This window comes from Plectropomus leopardus, chromosome 17, assembly GCF_026936395.1.
Source record: "Plectropomus leopardus strain MGB_pleo_1.0 chromosome 17, ASM2693639v1, whole genome shotgun sequence".
NCBI lineage: Eukaryota > Metazoa > Chordata > Actinopteri > Perciformes > Serranidae > Plectropomus > Plectropomus leopardus.
This window is the reverse complement of record NC_142192.1, coordinates 2672000-2686981: the sequence shown is the minus strand read 5'-3', so window position 1 is coordinate 2686981 and position 14982 is coordinate 2672000. Positions and strand designations below refer to the sequence as shown.

Sequence of the window (14982 nt, the reverse complement as noted above, 5' to 3'; positions counted from 1 at the left end):
GATTCCTCCTGGGGAATTTCTTTGTACTCTCTTCATATTTTGGAAAATAAGTCACTTCTTTGGATGAGATCGCAGGAGAAAAAAATCTAAACAAATTTACATCACTGTTGTTTTATTGTACATGTCACAATCAGTACATCAACTTTAGCATCTTCTGCATGCTTCATTCAAACAGCTGACATATATTGGGATCACATTTTCTGCCATGAATGCATCAGTATCTTTATTGTTACAGTAATGAGTAACTGGAACATTAATAATCTGTGATAGTAAAGCATGATATATTTGCAGTTCATATTCAATAAATTCTCCTTTAAGATCAAACTTCTTGTGGGTTGTAAAATTCTACCAATTTTGGCAAACATTTCAATATTTTTGCAAGATGTGTAAGGACATCCCCTTTAACCCTCTGCCTGTTCTCCTCTGTGTACGTGTCAGATGTTAGTCGTACTTGCTCTTTGACTTCTGCTTCATTTTTTAGCAAGTTGCTCACACTTTCAGCCTCAGCACAGTGGCCATAGGCCCATTTGTTGTTATCAGCATCTGTCAAACCAAACAGATTCCCACATGATCTGCAGGGACGCATTGGTTCTCTGCTGCTGAGGCTAAATGCCTGGCACCTGACATGCCCTGGAAGTTTGATGGTTCCATCAAAATATGACTTCTTTTTTTTGTCTGGGTAGTAGGTCATCACTGCATCAGCTACGTAACTGTCCCAGCTGCTGAGACAGGACGCAGCAACCATGATTTGCCCGAGAACACGGCCATAAGTAGACATGGAGACGCCGTAGTACCTGACTGAATTTGGGATGTTGGTGTTCTGAGACACACAGATGGCAGAGGAGACCAGAGGCTTTATCTCTGTTTTTTTTAATTTCTCCTTTTTCAGTCGGTTGGTGAGCTCTCGCAGCGCTTCTATTATTCCATTTTCATCCTCTGGTCCTCTCTGCAGGACAATCTGCAAACAGTCACAGATATTATCAATCTTCTGTTATATCACATCCTCTCTGAGGCATGCTTTGTGTTTGTGAAATGCAATGATGCACATTGAACTTTAATATTTGAGGTCATTTAGATAAAATAGCAATTTGATTCAACTTTACAGAGAATAATTATCTTCTGACAAAATATAATCTTACCATGTCTAGCACACATGAGATTGGACTCCGCTTTGGTAGCTGAGAGGAATAGAGTTCAAATGGGCGAGTGTAGCGATCCTTCAACTCATCAAGCATGTTGTCTTTCAGAATACTTTCTGGGGAAAAGTTTGGATTGATTAACTTTCCCAAAAAGAAGATGCTGTGAAGAATCTGTGAAGTGGACACACATTCAAACTGATGTCATTATCTTTGTTGCGTGTAACTGAAAAAAAAATTAATATGTAAAAATACACTAGGACAAGGCCACACATTGCATCCAGAAACAGAAGATTTCAAAAGTTCAAAATTGTCCCCATCAGACTTACCTCATCCATGTACACTGCAGTATGTTCAGAAATCAGATTCACTGCTTCACTGATAATCATAAGAGCATTATATGTGAAAAGGTATGTCTCCAATTCTTCTTTTCTATAATAATAAACAACAAACATCAATTGTTTTTAGGTAATTTAAAAACAGAATGGAGAAATAAAAACTTGTATTGCTGTAAATCAGCGGACTAACCTCGCCTGTTCAACACCCTGATGCTGTTGGAAAAAACACATTACATCATTTACACATTTCACCAACAACACAAATGAAACTAGCAATGTTGAATTTAACCATACTGATATAAAATAATGGCAAAGGAAAGCACTTGAAAACACATACTCACCATTGTTACTAATGAGGAAATAAAACAGACAGAAGGAAATGATGCCACTCTGATCCTGATGAAGTTTCAATGACAGGTATAAAAGGTACAATAAGATAAGAATACTACATGACATCAGTGCAATGCATCCATCTGTTTCACCCGAAAGTCATTGAGCTGGTTTGGACACTGTAGAGCAGAAAGTCTTTTCAAGTTTGCACCCGTATAGGGAGTGCCCCACAAACACACATCAGTTTCCAAACTCCTGAAACGAAACTGTTTAGGGCCAACAAACTGCATCAGAAAATACAATAATAATACTTGTCCACCCCCTAACCCTTGATCTAACCTATATTTCAAAAGATTTTTGGGGTTATGCCTACAAACCCCAGTCAGTCAGTGAGTTATGTAAAACTCTTGGTGGAGAATAAGTAATTAAATATAGGACAACAATATTACAACAATGCCAAAAAAGTTGGACCTTGTGTAAAACATAAACAAAAATATAACACAGTGTTTTGCTATCTTTTTTTGACACATACTCAGTTGAATGCAGTACAGTCGGTCTTCTGTACAGGGTTTGCATGTTCTCTCCGTACCTGTGTGGGTTTTCTCTGGGATCTCCAGCTTCCTCCCACATTTCAAAAACATGCAGGTTATGCAAGTCAATTATTTATAAGGTCATTTATAAAGCCCATTATCACAAAATACAGTTTGTCTCAGAGGGCTCACCCTCACAGAGACCCTCACATCATTTAAGGAAAAAATCCCCAAAAATAACCCCTTAAACAGGGAAAAATAGAAGAAACCTTGATCCTGCTGAATTGTTTATCGTAACTTTTCTCTTTCTGGGTACAGTTTCAGTAGCCTCCTCAGGATAGTGCCCTAGGCGGCCACCTGCATTGCCAATGGTAAGTAACGCCACTGCTCAGTCCAGCCTTTTGCTCCCTCTCTGTCTGATGTGAATCAAACTTGGTTAGGGACATCACATTCCAATCTCAAGGATCAGTACCATATAAAGTGTAAACGTAAACCATATACTATACACAGTATAGCATAAAGGCCTTTTAAACTGATTGGGATCATATATATTGAAGCATATAGAGCCCAAGCTGATCCTCTATTTGGTGGCAGCTGATGCCCCGTGTGCCCCGTGCTGGTGGCCCCATGCTGGTGGGCCTGTGCCCGTTCAGTAATCCATCCATGCCTGCCACTGGCACCAATGTACAGCTCCTGAAAAAGACAGCTTTTATCAGTAGACTTTCAGCAGACAAAGTCCTGAGAAAATTCTGACAAGCAGTGAAGAAATAAAGAACAACATTAAATGATAACTGGTAATGTCTCAGGCTTTACCTTCACAACACACAGCAGGGTTTTGAGTCTGCACCCAGCTTGGGGACCTGTGTCTGTGTTGAGTTTGCATGTTGTGAGAAGGAGTTCTTTGGCTTTCCTGTAAAAGGATGACTGAATGATTAATGACACAACTGGAAGAGGCCTAAACCTTTGAAAGTGAAATGTACCCACCTATTTTCTCACTGATCAGTTTGAGTTTCTCAAGGAATGCAGGCTGTAATGACTTCACCAGTGCATCAAACTCTTGGGCCCGCTGCTTCCTCACTTTTGCCCACTCCTCCTCCGGCTACACAAAACAGACAAAATCAAAACATTGTGGTCAGTGCCCAAAGGTGATCAGTTCTTTAGCCAGGAACACCCTGCCTGCATGATCAGTGCATGAGTGTTGGAGAACCTGTTGGGGTTTTTTTTAAGTTTTTTGGTGCATGTGTTAACAGTTTAAATCAGTCACACTTCCTGTGTGGCCTGTGCTGGTCAGGTGGGTCTGAGTTAGCACATCTACAGAAACCGTGGCTGATTTTTCAGTGTGGTTGTCAGCAGAAATAGACAGTGAAAATGACGTTTTTATAATTACATCAACTCTATACCACCTTTTACTACAGTTTCAATGTCTGTATCTGAATAAGACATGAGGAAACATAAATACATATGTTTCACTCAACCATTCTTGTCTCCATTTCAAAATAAAAGCCCTCTGACAAGATTTCTGTCAACAGAATCTCAACAGTTGTTGACACAAGACATTTTATTGTGAAACATTTGCAGGATCATGTTGTTGACGATATAGAGGCTGCATGATTTCATAAATGAGTGAAGTATGCTATAAGTGTGGAAATGTGCTATAAGTGTGATGGCCAGGTTGCCATCACACACTGCTCACAAACGCAATGTGTCCCAGGCATTAGGGTCAACAACTAAAGCCCTGCTAGTTGTCAGCATCTTATCTGTAACCTCTCACCATAGATTTTAAGGCCTCCCCAGCGTAATATCTGTTGGATGCTGGATACTGTAGTCCCTTGTCCTGTAGCTCCACTAGGCTTGAAGCCACCTCATGCAGCTCCTCTCCATCATAGGCATACAGCTTTCGGTCCTCACAGGTCATCAGAACGAGCTGGTCACACGGGCATGAGGTCCACTCCACTACACCTACAACCTGCATGCTTACCATCTTTGGAAGATAGTTTCTTCCCCAACTATTCAACTCGTCATCTTGTCCACTATAAATGGTGTCATCCAGGTCTCCGATCTTCCATCTGGCACCAGCTGGACTCTTTAAGTCAAAAGTCTCGTGTCTATTCTTGGACACTTGGTCTGACACCAGTGTAAGATAATCTTGACCTGCAACACATGCCAGACAAGCTGAATTGTGAAATATGGAAAATACTTATCAAAGCAAGGTTTAAAGATATGTAAGGCAAATGTGTGTAGTCTACCTTTTTTTCCATTGCACTGCAGGACATGATGTGGATCACTCAGCTGACCTGGCTGCCTAAAAGAAAGGTAGAAAAGATAACCATCTTGCAGCCTTTAATTGTGAAAACAGTTGTCTTGTTTGTGTGTTCAACAACCACGAGCACATTTGTACAAGTTCTTCTGTGCTGAATCATCAGCTGTTTTAGGACCAGTGTCAGAACTGTGTGTCATTTTGGTTCATGGTTCCTGTCTGTCCTAATTCACACATCTCTGATTCAGGTGTATTAATCAATCAATCAATCAAGCGAACAATTTATTCGTGACATGAAATCATAGGATACAAGTCCAGTGAAATGTAATCCATCAGTTCCTTCAGTTTGAGAAGTGTAAAAAAGACAGCAGTAGTGAATCTACATGTATGACTGGACAGTCTTTGGCAGTGTCATCATTAAGAATGCTTTGTCCTGAGCATAGGAGCTCCTCCTGAGCGGCTCCGTGGTTCCTGGTGTAACTGGGACCTTGTTCATGACCTCAGTGGGGTGAAACTGCAGTTATCGGGGTGGCTGGGATCCCTAATGATTCTTCTGGCCTCATTTCTACAGCATCTGGTGCAAATATCCATTATGCAGGTAGAGCAGCACCTACAGCGTTTTCAGCTTAACGAACCATTGTTTGCAGGGCCTTGTAGTCCTGTTCAGTGCTGTTTCTGTACCAGGCAGTGATGTTCCCTGTCAGGATGCTTTTAGTGGTGCAGGAGTGGAAGTTTCTCAGAAATTGAGGGAATACCAGGAGGTCTGTCAGGTGTGCCGGTTAAAACTGTCTCTGCCTTGCCTTTCTTACCTCTGTGTCAGTATGCAGCATCCGGGTCAGGCTCTTGGTGATGTGGACACCAAGGTACTTGAAGCTGTCCTCCCTCTCCACGGAAGACCGGTTGACATAATTGGGGGTGTAGTTCTTTCTCTGCTTCTTCCCAGAGTCCACTATCATCTCCTTAGTCTTGCTGAAGTTCAGAATGAGGTTGTTGTCCTGACACCAGCAGGTCAGTTGCTCTTCTTCTTTCAGGGAGGCCGTTTCATTATTATCTAAGATCAGGCCCGCCACAGCTGTTTCCTCAGCAAACTTGGTGATCTTGTTCGCAATCGGGATGCAAAGATCAGCCTTGGAACTTGAACAGTCATTACTTCACATTTATTGTTTTAATTATTGATACTGGCTGATATGCAACTTTTTGGGTGATAAAATCTTTAGCGATATCATCGAACCGTATAGGTGACGTTTAGAATGTAGATGGTTCCAGGTTTGCAAAGAGCAGAGTTTTGGGTCACACGTTCTTCTCTCTGATCAGAATCACTCATAATAAAACTAGAACTGCCGCCTCCCAGATTTATGCCTCCATGAAGCTGTCACGTTACAGTTGACATCCATGTATGTCCAGACTGTAGCCATGACAGTGGAAAATACCTCAAGTTACACATTCTCAAACGTGGATGCTTCTCACACACCTTCTATCCAGCAGCACAGAAGATCTATCCTATCAAAGTTTCATGGTCGACACCCAAGACTAGTGTCACCCATTCAGTAAATGACCACATGTCTCTCCCTCTGCTCCTGACGGCCATAAACGTCTTTTGGCTGAACATTATTATGTCGCAGTGAAGATGACCTTTGACTTTTTAATGTCCTCACTCATCCTATTAGTCATTTGTGCAAATGCAATTTTGTCAGAATTAGCAAATGCATTGATTTGGATGAATTCTGTGTTTTGACCAAACATCTCTTTTGTGAGGTCACAGTGACCTTTGACCACCCAAATCCAATTACTCCCACTAAGTCCCAGCAAACGTTTGTGCCAAATTTAAGGAAATTCCTTCAAAGTATTTAGAAAGTATCGTGTTCATGATGCCACATTATGTTTCTTATGCCAGTGAGGGGACATAAACATATTTACGGCCCACAAAAAAAGGTCTTTCGCTAAATTCATCCTTCATGACATATAACTTTTTGAGTGACGAGCTTCAAGGCCTCAACTCAGGTTTTCGGTCAGATCCACCCCTTGCTCGTCCACAGCTCAACCTTCTTTCCCAAATATGTTCACTTCTGGCTCCAAAAAACAATATTGTGATGGCAGAAATGCCAAATTTGATGATTTAAAACGGGAGTCACCAATTTTATCATTAATGTCACGGTAGCTAATAGCATTACTTCATACAGTCTATGATACAGAGAAAGATCATTTTGTTGGTTTAAAAAGATAATGACATATCTGTACATCTCTTATGTAGATGTGACAGTCACTTCATGTTCCTCTTTTGCTCTGGCATTTTCTGGGTTTCTTGAGAAAAATGTTGTTATCATTTTTGATGTTGGGAGCATCTTGTTATTGCTTTATATTTAATCCTCTTTACAATCTTTAACCTGGTCACTCAGTGCACTGTAACAAGATACCTTGAAAGACAGGTACATTACTCAGTACATCTTGTCTTGTTAGTCATTTCTCATTTAAATCATCCTGGACAGGAGAAAAAACTGGTTCTTACTGGCAGGGGCTCACTGGACCGATCTCCATTTTGGCTCTCTGTCAACAACAACACAAATAGTGTATTGTCAAAAGTAGTGGTGGAAAAATACTCAAAGCCTATGCTCAAATACTGAAACGATAACGATGGAATAATATCAACACAGAAACTGGGTCCTTTTGAAAACACTGAGAAATATCTGACCTAAATCTGTCAAATACACAAAGTAGTTTATTACAGGTGTGTGCTGTTGGCCTTTGGTTAAAATGTGAGCCCTACAGCCCTTTGTACGGTCCTTATATGGACTTCTATGAGCAGTTATTATATTTGTCAGTCTGGACAGTGTGTCAGTAAGACATACCTAAAAGTATGATTTCAATTGTATTGTCATTTGAAATGTAGTGGATTAACAGCATGACATTACACGACATGAAAATTAGTGACCTTAAGTGGAGCTACAAATTGCTTATCTGATCAAAAATTTTAATTTAAAAAATTTGAAGGAAAATGTCAAAATGATCAATAATAATCAAAGATTCAGTTTCATTAATTAGTATTTAAATGTTGAATAAATTAATGAATTTGGACATTTTCCTTTTGCTGACACCACTGAAAACACAATGAAATACGGGCTAACAAAAAGGTGTCACTTACTTTTCTCTGCCTCAGACCGTCCTCCATTTTCATTGTGCCTGGAGCATGCTTATGGGATTTTTTAAATGTCTGTCCATCTGTTTACAAGAGATATTTTTCAGTTTAAAAGAGGAAGAAACAAAACTTAAAACTTTAACGATAAAGCTGCATGACGGAATAGCAAATAAAACAACACAACAACAAAATATGATGTAAAAAGCACTTTTAAAAGGAATTATAAACATCAACATTAACAATGTTAAGATACCTGTAAAGGTCATTTCTAAATGCTTTCATGTCATTGTTTTTTTCAAACAGCATCATCTCAATAGTAATCGAGTTACTAGTTGTAAAATTGTATTTAAAATGTAACATTCGGGTAATTGTAACCTATTTGAAAATTGGATAATTGTTCAAATGTAACACTTCAGCCTAAAATTTGTCTCTAACATCAGAGACTTAAATTAAAATTAAACTTAAATTCATTTTTGTGGCTGTTTTTTTGAAATAGCCTACTGGACACAGAGAATGCTTTTTTATGCAGAAAATATCAGGATATTCCTACAAAAATGTTTATGTTTTCACAAATAAAAGTTGTGTAAACTGAAATCTTTTTCAAATTTGAGTTTATAAAAATCTTTAGGCATTAAGCACATATATATCAGGCATGATATAAACTGCGTCACAGGAAACCTATGAGTCACTGAATTATAACAAAGCATTTTAACATTTTTACTTTTCACAGTAAGAAAAGCACAGACCTGAAACTGATAACATTAACAATGGCACAGTAACTTATTCCTGTATGATGAGGAGAGTGAGTATTTCCACCTGTGACTTCTGGCTTCAAAAGAAAAAAAAACCCAAAACAACAAAATGGCGATAAACAAAATGCCAAACTCGAGTCTTTAAAATGGCAGTCCACAAACCAATGGGTGACATCATAGCAGCTTGGTGCATTTGTTATGCGATCTGTGGCACAATGTCAGCACCTCCCCAAAGTGGAATGCCGCCACCATGACTGTTGTTAACTACAGCTGTGCTTTTCCTACTATGACATGTCAAAAAATCATCTGTAAAAAAGGTCTTTTGAAGAGGGAAGGGCACACCAAAACTCCTCAAGGTCTTAAGCTCAATGCGTCCTGGCCCCTCGCCCCTGTTTCTACACTGTCATTACCTCAAATATGAAACGTGAAATCACATGCAGAAATTTTAAATGCGGAAACAATATCAGGTAAGCGACATAAAAGTCACAAAAATAGCACTAGCCAGTTTTCCATTTGATATAAACTATGTCAACCCCACCACCAAAAGTCTCAACACAAGATTTGAACTTTTTAAAATGTATATGGGGATGAACCAAACATAAACGGTCAAAATAAAACATAACAAGAAAGCCACTTGTTATGGAGAGCATACTCCAAGGAACACTGTGCAATCCACTATCAGCTATTTCATCAACATAAACTTTTTTCAAATAAAAAAGTTTAAAAACACAACACACATCGTCACTCATCACAGTCAGTCATGCACTCAATATGTGGTTTTTTTTAATAGTACAAAAACGCATTTAGTGAAAAGGTATGAAAATGCAAAACTGAAAGAGAAGCCTGTTGAAAAAGTACATGATGCAGTTCACAAGTTGTTCCCAAAGTAGAGTTGAGCAATGCTGCATCCCTGTGGCAAAACATGATAGTAGCCATTGACAAGAGACAGAATATTTAAACACAATAAATTTCAGTTTTTCCCAATTGCTAAAACACTAAATTGGACCAAACAAACAATGGCCTAAACCAATTTACGGGATCAATCACATTTTGGTAAAACCTTAATTAATTTTTATCCCAGTTAGACACAATTTGTCACATCTCATCCACTCTTTTTCGTTAAACTCAAAACACATTATCACTTACCAAAACACATTTTGCACTATGATGAACTTTTGATGTATAACAGTAACCAGTAATCAGTTTTGAGAGCTGAACATGGTTTGATCTTAGGCTGTCTTTTCCCACATTTAATAAAATAACTCTGTTAACACATCTTTTGTTTTTCCAAACATCAGCTGTTGAAAGTGGTAAAAAGAGAAATATGCAAGGGCTCTCTCATCATCAGTACTTACTGAGTGCGTGTGTGTGTGTGTGGGGGGGGGGGTATTACTCAATACAGTCAATATTTTAGTTTTTCATTTAAATGCTATTCATGTGTATTCATTCAGTTCCATATTTTGTCTCATTCTTATCCTCACATAAACATGATGACACAAGCTATTAGATTTTTATGCTCTTCATCCAAGCTAAATCCATTCTTTTGTTCCTTTTACCAACGTTAACCCATCCTCAGGTTGTCTTGAGTATGTTTGTGCCTATCATATCTTATTGAAAAAGTCATTATATAAAAATAAACTCATAATATTACAAGAAGAAAGTCATAATTTTAGTAGGAAAAAGTAGTAATTCTATGAAAATAAACTTGTAATGTTATAAGAATACAGTCAAAAAATACGTATTTTTATGCAAAAGGGGATATCATATCAAGGAAAAAAAACATATTGCTAGCAAACTATAAAACCGACGAGAGCCCACGTCAACAGGTGTGTGGCACGGTACAACACACCAAGGGGGACAGCGGTCTCACATGTTTCATAGTTTTCTGGCAATATGTTTATTTCTGTAATATAATTTCCCCTTTCTCATAACAATATGACTTCTTCTTATAAAACTACAACTTTAGTGTCATAATATTAGTTATTCTCATAAAATTCAGATTTTTCTGGTAAAACTACGACTTTGTTCTCATAATATTACAACTTTTTTTCCAATAATAATAAGACTTTAGTCTTTCAAAAAAATGTTTTCTTCAATGTAACCCTAAAACTCCATCATATATGTTCATGTGATTTAGTAGGCCTACTGTGTATAGAGTTGAGGCCGCTGAGTGGCTGTTTGGATCAAACCTGATTGTGTCATCATGTTGTTGTGATTGTCATCCAAGTGCATCATGGGAAAATGATTTGATCAGTATTAATAATGGGTCTATATGAGCATTCATTAATATGTTTTACCACTGTTTACTATTTTGTGTTGCATTAACTTTGCAGTGTTGGTGGTAAAAATTAACAAATCTATTCATTCACTATCAACTTCTCCATTTTCCTCTGAGACTTCTCCTGTCTTGGATTTGGAATCCATGGCTAGTCAAGTTTTTTTTTTTTTTATAAACATGTATTTATTGAGTTTTGGAATTTTTTGTTGACGATTTACAGACACCAAAATGGATCATACAACAAGAACAGTAAATGAACGAAAAAATAAACTCACCCACCCACCCTACCCACCCTAAAGGAAAAAAAAAAAAAAAAAGATGACATCGATGTCTATATATGGACACCAGACAATTTGTGATTTACTTGGTTTACATAAATGGACATTGCGTCAGTCACTTTCATTAACTTCCCAGAGCTCACAATTTTCCAAAAACAAAAGAAAGGGGCTCCAAATGTCCTGAAATTTAGTCAGTTTTTTCTTCACTGAATAGGTCAGTTTTTCAAGGACAAGAGTTCCAGAGAGTTCTTTCAGCCAGCGATTGAATGATGGGGCTTTCACGTCCTTCCAGCAAAGAGAGATAAGACGTCTTGCTTGCAATAGACATAAATCAGTTATTTTCCTCTCTTTGCTGCTCAAAGCATAGTCCTTTGGGTACAAATTAAGGATACAAAGTTCAGGGCAGATGGGAACTGGACTAAAGGTAATTTGGGATATACAATCTAAAACGTCAAAGCAATTATTCAGTGATAGGTTTTCAAGTATTGATAGGGGAGGTTGTATGTTAGAGTGCGTATTTGCATAAACAAAAGTCCTTAATTGTAAATATTTAAAGAAGTGTGTCTGCGGAATATCAAATTTATTTTTAAGGTCTTCAAATGACATTAATTTGTTTTGACTGTATAAATCCATAACTTTATCGATACCCTTTATTGCCCACAATTTAAAGACTTGATCATTTTTGCCTGGAGAGAAGCAATCATTTCCCCATATTGGTGAAAAACATGAGAAGAAAGTGGATTCACCCAAAAAAGATTGTATCTCATGCCAAATGCTAATTGTGGTTCTCACAAAGGGGTTCTCTGAAAGCCTCTTTAGTTTTTTCAGTGGTGCAGAGTATAGATAGGTCTTGAGTCGTAATCCTTTAGTATAGACACTTTCTATTTGTACCCATGGTAAGTAAACATTGCTGCCCTAAACTGAGCAGCCCAAAAGTACCATTGCAAATTGGGTAATTGCAACCCTCCTCTCTCAAATGGCAGATAAAGAAGTGTTAGACGCAACCTAGCTCATCTGTTATTCCAAATAAACTTTGTAAACAGACGTTTCATTTTTGGAAAAAATTGTGGTGGTGGTAATAAGGGAATCGACTGGAATAAATACAAAAACTTAGGAAGTATATTCAGTTTGATTATATTTATACGCCCTATAAGGGAGATTGGCATGGATGAGCAGCTGTTCATAGATTCAGTGACTGCAGTCATCACAGGTTCATAGTTAGTCAAGACCAGGTCCCGAATGGTTGGAGTAACATGAATACTGAGGTATTTAAACTCATTCACCGCATTATTGAAAGGATGGTCAATCACTGGGTTTTTTCGCTCCTGTGAATTCAAAAACATAATATATGATTTTGATTCATTTACTTTAAAGCCTGAAAATTTTGCAAAAGAGTCAATTAATTTAATTAGATTAGGAATTGAGTTGCTAAGCTCCGTGAGAAGCAAAAGTGTATCATTGGCATACATAATAAAACGATGATCTGAGTCAAGTAATTTGATACCTGATATTGAAGAATGGGATCTCACGGCCACTGCAAAAGGCTCCATCGCCAAAACAAAAAGCATCGGTGAGAGAGGGCACCCCTGCCGCGTACCTCTTGACAGCCGGAAGGGAGGAGATACCAGATAATTGGTGGAGACTTCGGCCATGGGGTCTGTATAAAGTATCTCAATCCACTTTCTAAAGTAGACACCGAACCCAAAGCAAGACAGCACATTAAATAAATACCTCCCCTCCACCCTGTCGAATGCCTTTTCAGCATCTAAAGACATAATGGCAGTGTCAGGGGCGCCCTCCCTCATATGAATTATGTTCAAGACTCTTCTAACATTATGAAAAGCCTGACGGTTTTTTACAAAACTATTCTGATCTGGGTTGATCACCAATGGGAGCATCGCTTCTAATCTCCTAGCCAAGACTTTGGCAATGATCTTAGCATCCGTATTAAGCATGGAAATGGGCCTGTAAGAGGTACAATTGGTGGGAGACTTGTTAGGTTTCAAAATAAGTGTTATTAAGGCGCACCTCAGAGAATCAGGAAGACGTCCTAGTTGAAAGGCCTCATCATACATAGCTAGGAGTGGGTTAAGTAATTTATCCTTAAATATTTTATATATAATAAACTGGGAGACCATCAGGACCAGCTGCTTTACCTCCCCTCAAATTTGTGATAGCATTAACAATTTCAGAAGCATCCAATTTCCTATCCATCTGTGATTTTGTGTCATCTGATATGGAGGGAATACAAAGTTCGTTCAAAACTTTGGTCTGATTTTCACAATTCAGACGGGATTCAGACGTATACAGTGTTTTGTAGTAAGAGGTAAAGGTCTCATTGATCACCCGAGGGTCTGTTGAAAATGTTCCATTCAGTGTTTGTATAGCATTAATTGCTTTATCTGAGTCAAATTTCTTAATACGCCATGCCAACAATCTCCCAGGTTTTTCACCTTGGTCATAGTAACTCTGTTTAAGACGGATTAAGACGGATTACTGTTTTCTGTTTTGGATATGGACCACTGTTCATATTTTGCTTTGAGAGACATCAATTCTTGTTTGAATGTTATAGAGTCACCCATGGAGGCCTCCTTCTCCAACTCTCTAATCCTATGATCAAGCTCATTCATTTCCAGTTTGAGTTTATTTGTTTTTGAGCTGTAAACGAAATAATCATGCCTCTGATGTATGCCTTAAATGCCTCCCATCTAACAATGGCCGAGGTCTCATCTGTGTTTGTGCTAAAAAATAAGTCAATTTGTGCTTCTAAAAAAGAGATAAAATTTGAGTCAGACAGCCGTTTTGGATGGAGTCTCCACTTTGAGGTGGGTTTAGCCAGATTTTCAACTCTATATATAAGCGAGGTGGGGGAGTGATCAGACAATAGTATACTACCATAATGACAGTCTATCACCGAGAAAAGCATGGAGCTGGAAATAAGAAAATAATCTATGCGTGAGTGTGATTTGAAGCGGGAAGAGTAACAAGAAAATTCTAATTTATCAGGATTAGAGCTCCTCCAAGGATCGCATAAATTCAGATCATTTACATATTGTACCAGCTTCTTTCTACTTTGTATATGTGAGGAATCCATTTTGGCTGAACGATCAAGATTAGGATCTAAAGTACAAAAGTCACCTGCCATTAGAACTTTTCATGGGAGAGAGGCAATTAGTAAAAACAGCTTTTCAAAAAATCTGGGGTTATCCTCATTTGGACCGTAAACATTTATCATGTTAATCTTTTCATTTATCAAAGTTCCCTGAACAATCAAGTATCTACCCCAAATACCATGAATTACATTGCCCACTTTAAAGGGGACTGATCTGTGAATCAGGATCATTACTCCCCGGGTATGAGATAAGTAAGAGGCTGAAATTACTTGTCCAGGCCATCTCCTTTTTATCTTAAGGATTTCATCTGACAACAGATGAGTTTCCTGTAGAAATACTACAGATGAATTAAGTTGTTTAACTCTAGTTATTACTTGCTTCACTTTAAACCAAGCCTCTCACATTCCAGGATGTAAACTTTACATTTCGACTAGAAGCCATATTCAGTGCAGTCTGATGAGAAAATAGTTAGAATGTGTAAAAAGGTCACCAATGGAAATTGTAGGGCCAGTAATCACTCTGAAACACATTGCTTTATATGTCAATTGAGTTGAAAAATAAACAAGGAAAAAATAATTATGTCCCCCAAATCAGTCTCCCCAAACGAGACGGCGAAATTTCCCTTTAAACATTGAGAGTGAACCAGGCACTCTACTGAGCCACTAATAATAAAGAGGAGCAGCTAAGAACTGGTGGAGTAAAACTATAGCTCTCCGTTCGAAATCGGCCTGGCCAAACAGCAGGCGAACAAAACAGAAAACAAAAGGACTAAGTATGCTCAATTTACATACAGGACTGAAGCCGTGTCAGTATACAGCGACAATGAAGCATAACATG

At 38.2% G+C, this 14982-nt stretch overlaps 2 protein-coding genes across 3 annotated transcripts; both read right to left on the bottom strand.

Annotated features, from left to right (window-relative positions):
• Window positions 1-95: 95 nt before the first annotated feature.
• LOC148186577 (uncharacterized) lies at window positions 96-1956 on the bottom strand. 2 transcript variants are annotated; one of them, XM_088090052.1, is made up of 5 exons: window positions 1816-1956; window positions 1665-1687; window positions 1466-1568; window positions 1140-1310; window positions 96-958 (listed from the first exon to the last, which is right to left on the bottom strand). In XM_088090052.1, the coding sequence occupies exons 1-5, from the start codon at window positions 1816-1818 to the stop codon at window positions 320-322; spliced, it is 939 nt and encodes a 312-aa protein (XP_087946178.1). In that variant the 5' UTR covers window positions 1819-1956; the 3' UTR covers window positions 96-319. The 2 variants fall into 2 exon arrangements, with proteins under 2 accessions (XP_087946178.1, XP_087946177.1); XM_088090051.1 differs by having other exon boundaries at window positions 1665-1930.
• LOC148186576 (uncharacterized) lies at window positions 1665-7799 on the bottom strand. Its single transcript, XM_088090056.1, has 7 exons — window positions 7731-7799; window positions 7098-7135; window positions 4581-4636; window positions 4106-4485; window positions 3319-3433; window positions 3148-3244; window positions 1665-3027 (listed from the first exon to the last, which is right to left on the bottom strand). Exons 1-6 carry the CDS (start codon window positions 7761-7763, stop codon window positions 3150-3152), a joined length of 717 nt encoding a protein of 238 aa, XP_087946182.1. The 5' UTR covers window positions 7764-7799; the 3' UTR covers window positions 1665-3027; window positions 3148-3149.
• Window positions 7800-14982: the final 7183 nt, after the last annotated feature.

What these genes read in the sequence shown, in the direction of transcription:
- LOC148186576 (XM_088090056.1), bottom strand. Translation starts at nt 7,763, where the DNA reads ATGAAAATGGAGGACGGTCTGAGGCAGAGAAAA. An exon ending in GGTCCAGTGAGCCCCTGCCA is followed by an intron (nt 4,637 to 7,097) that starts GTAAGAACCAGT and finishes CCTTTCTTTTAG; the next exon opens with GCAGCCAGGTCAGCTGAGTG. An exon ending in ACTGATCAGTGAGAAAATAG is followed by an intron (nt 3,245 to 3,318) that starts GTGGGTACATTT and finishes ATCCTTTTACAG; the next exon opens with GAAAGCCAAAGAACTCCTTC.
- LOC148186577 (XM_088090051.1), bottom strand. Translation starts at nt 1,930, where the DNA reads ATGTCATGTAGTATTCTTATCTTATTGTACCTTTTATACCTGTCATTG. An exon ending in CAGGGTGTTGAACAGGCGAG is followed by an intron (nt 1,569 to 1,664) that starts GTTAGTCCGCTG and finishes TTATTATTATAG; the next exon opens with AAAAGAAGAATTGGAGACAT. An exon ending in TCTCATGTGTGCTAGACATG is followed by an intron (nt 959 to 1,139) that starts GTAAGATTATAT and finishes GACTGTTTGCAG; the next exon opens with ATTGTCCTGCAGAGAGGACC.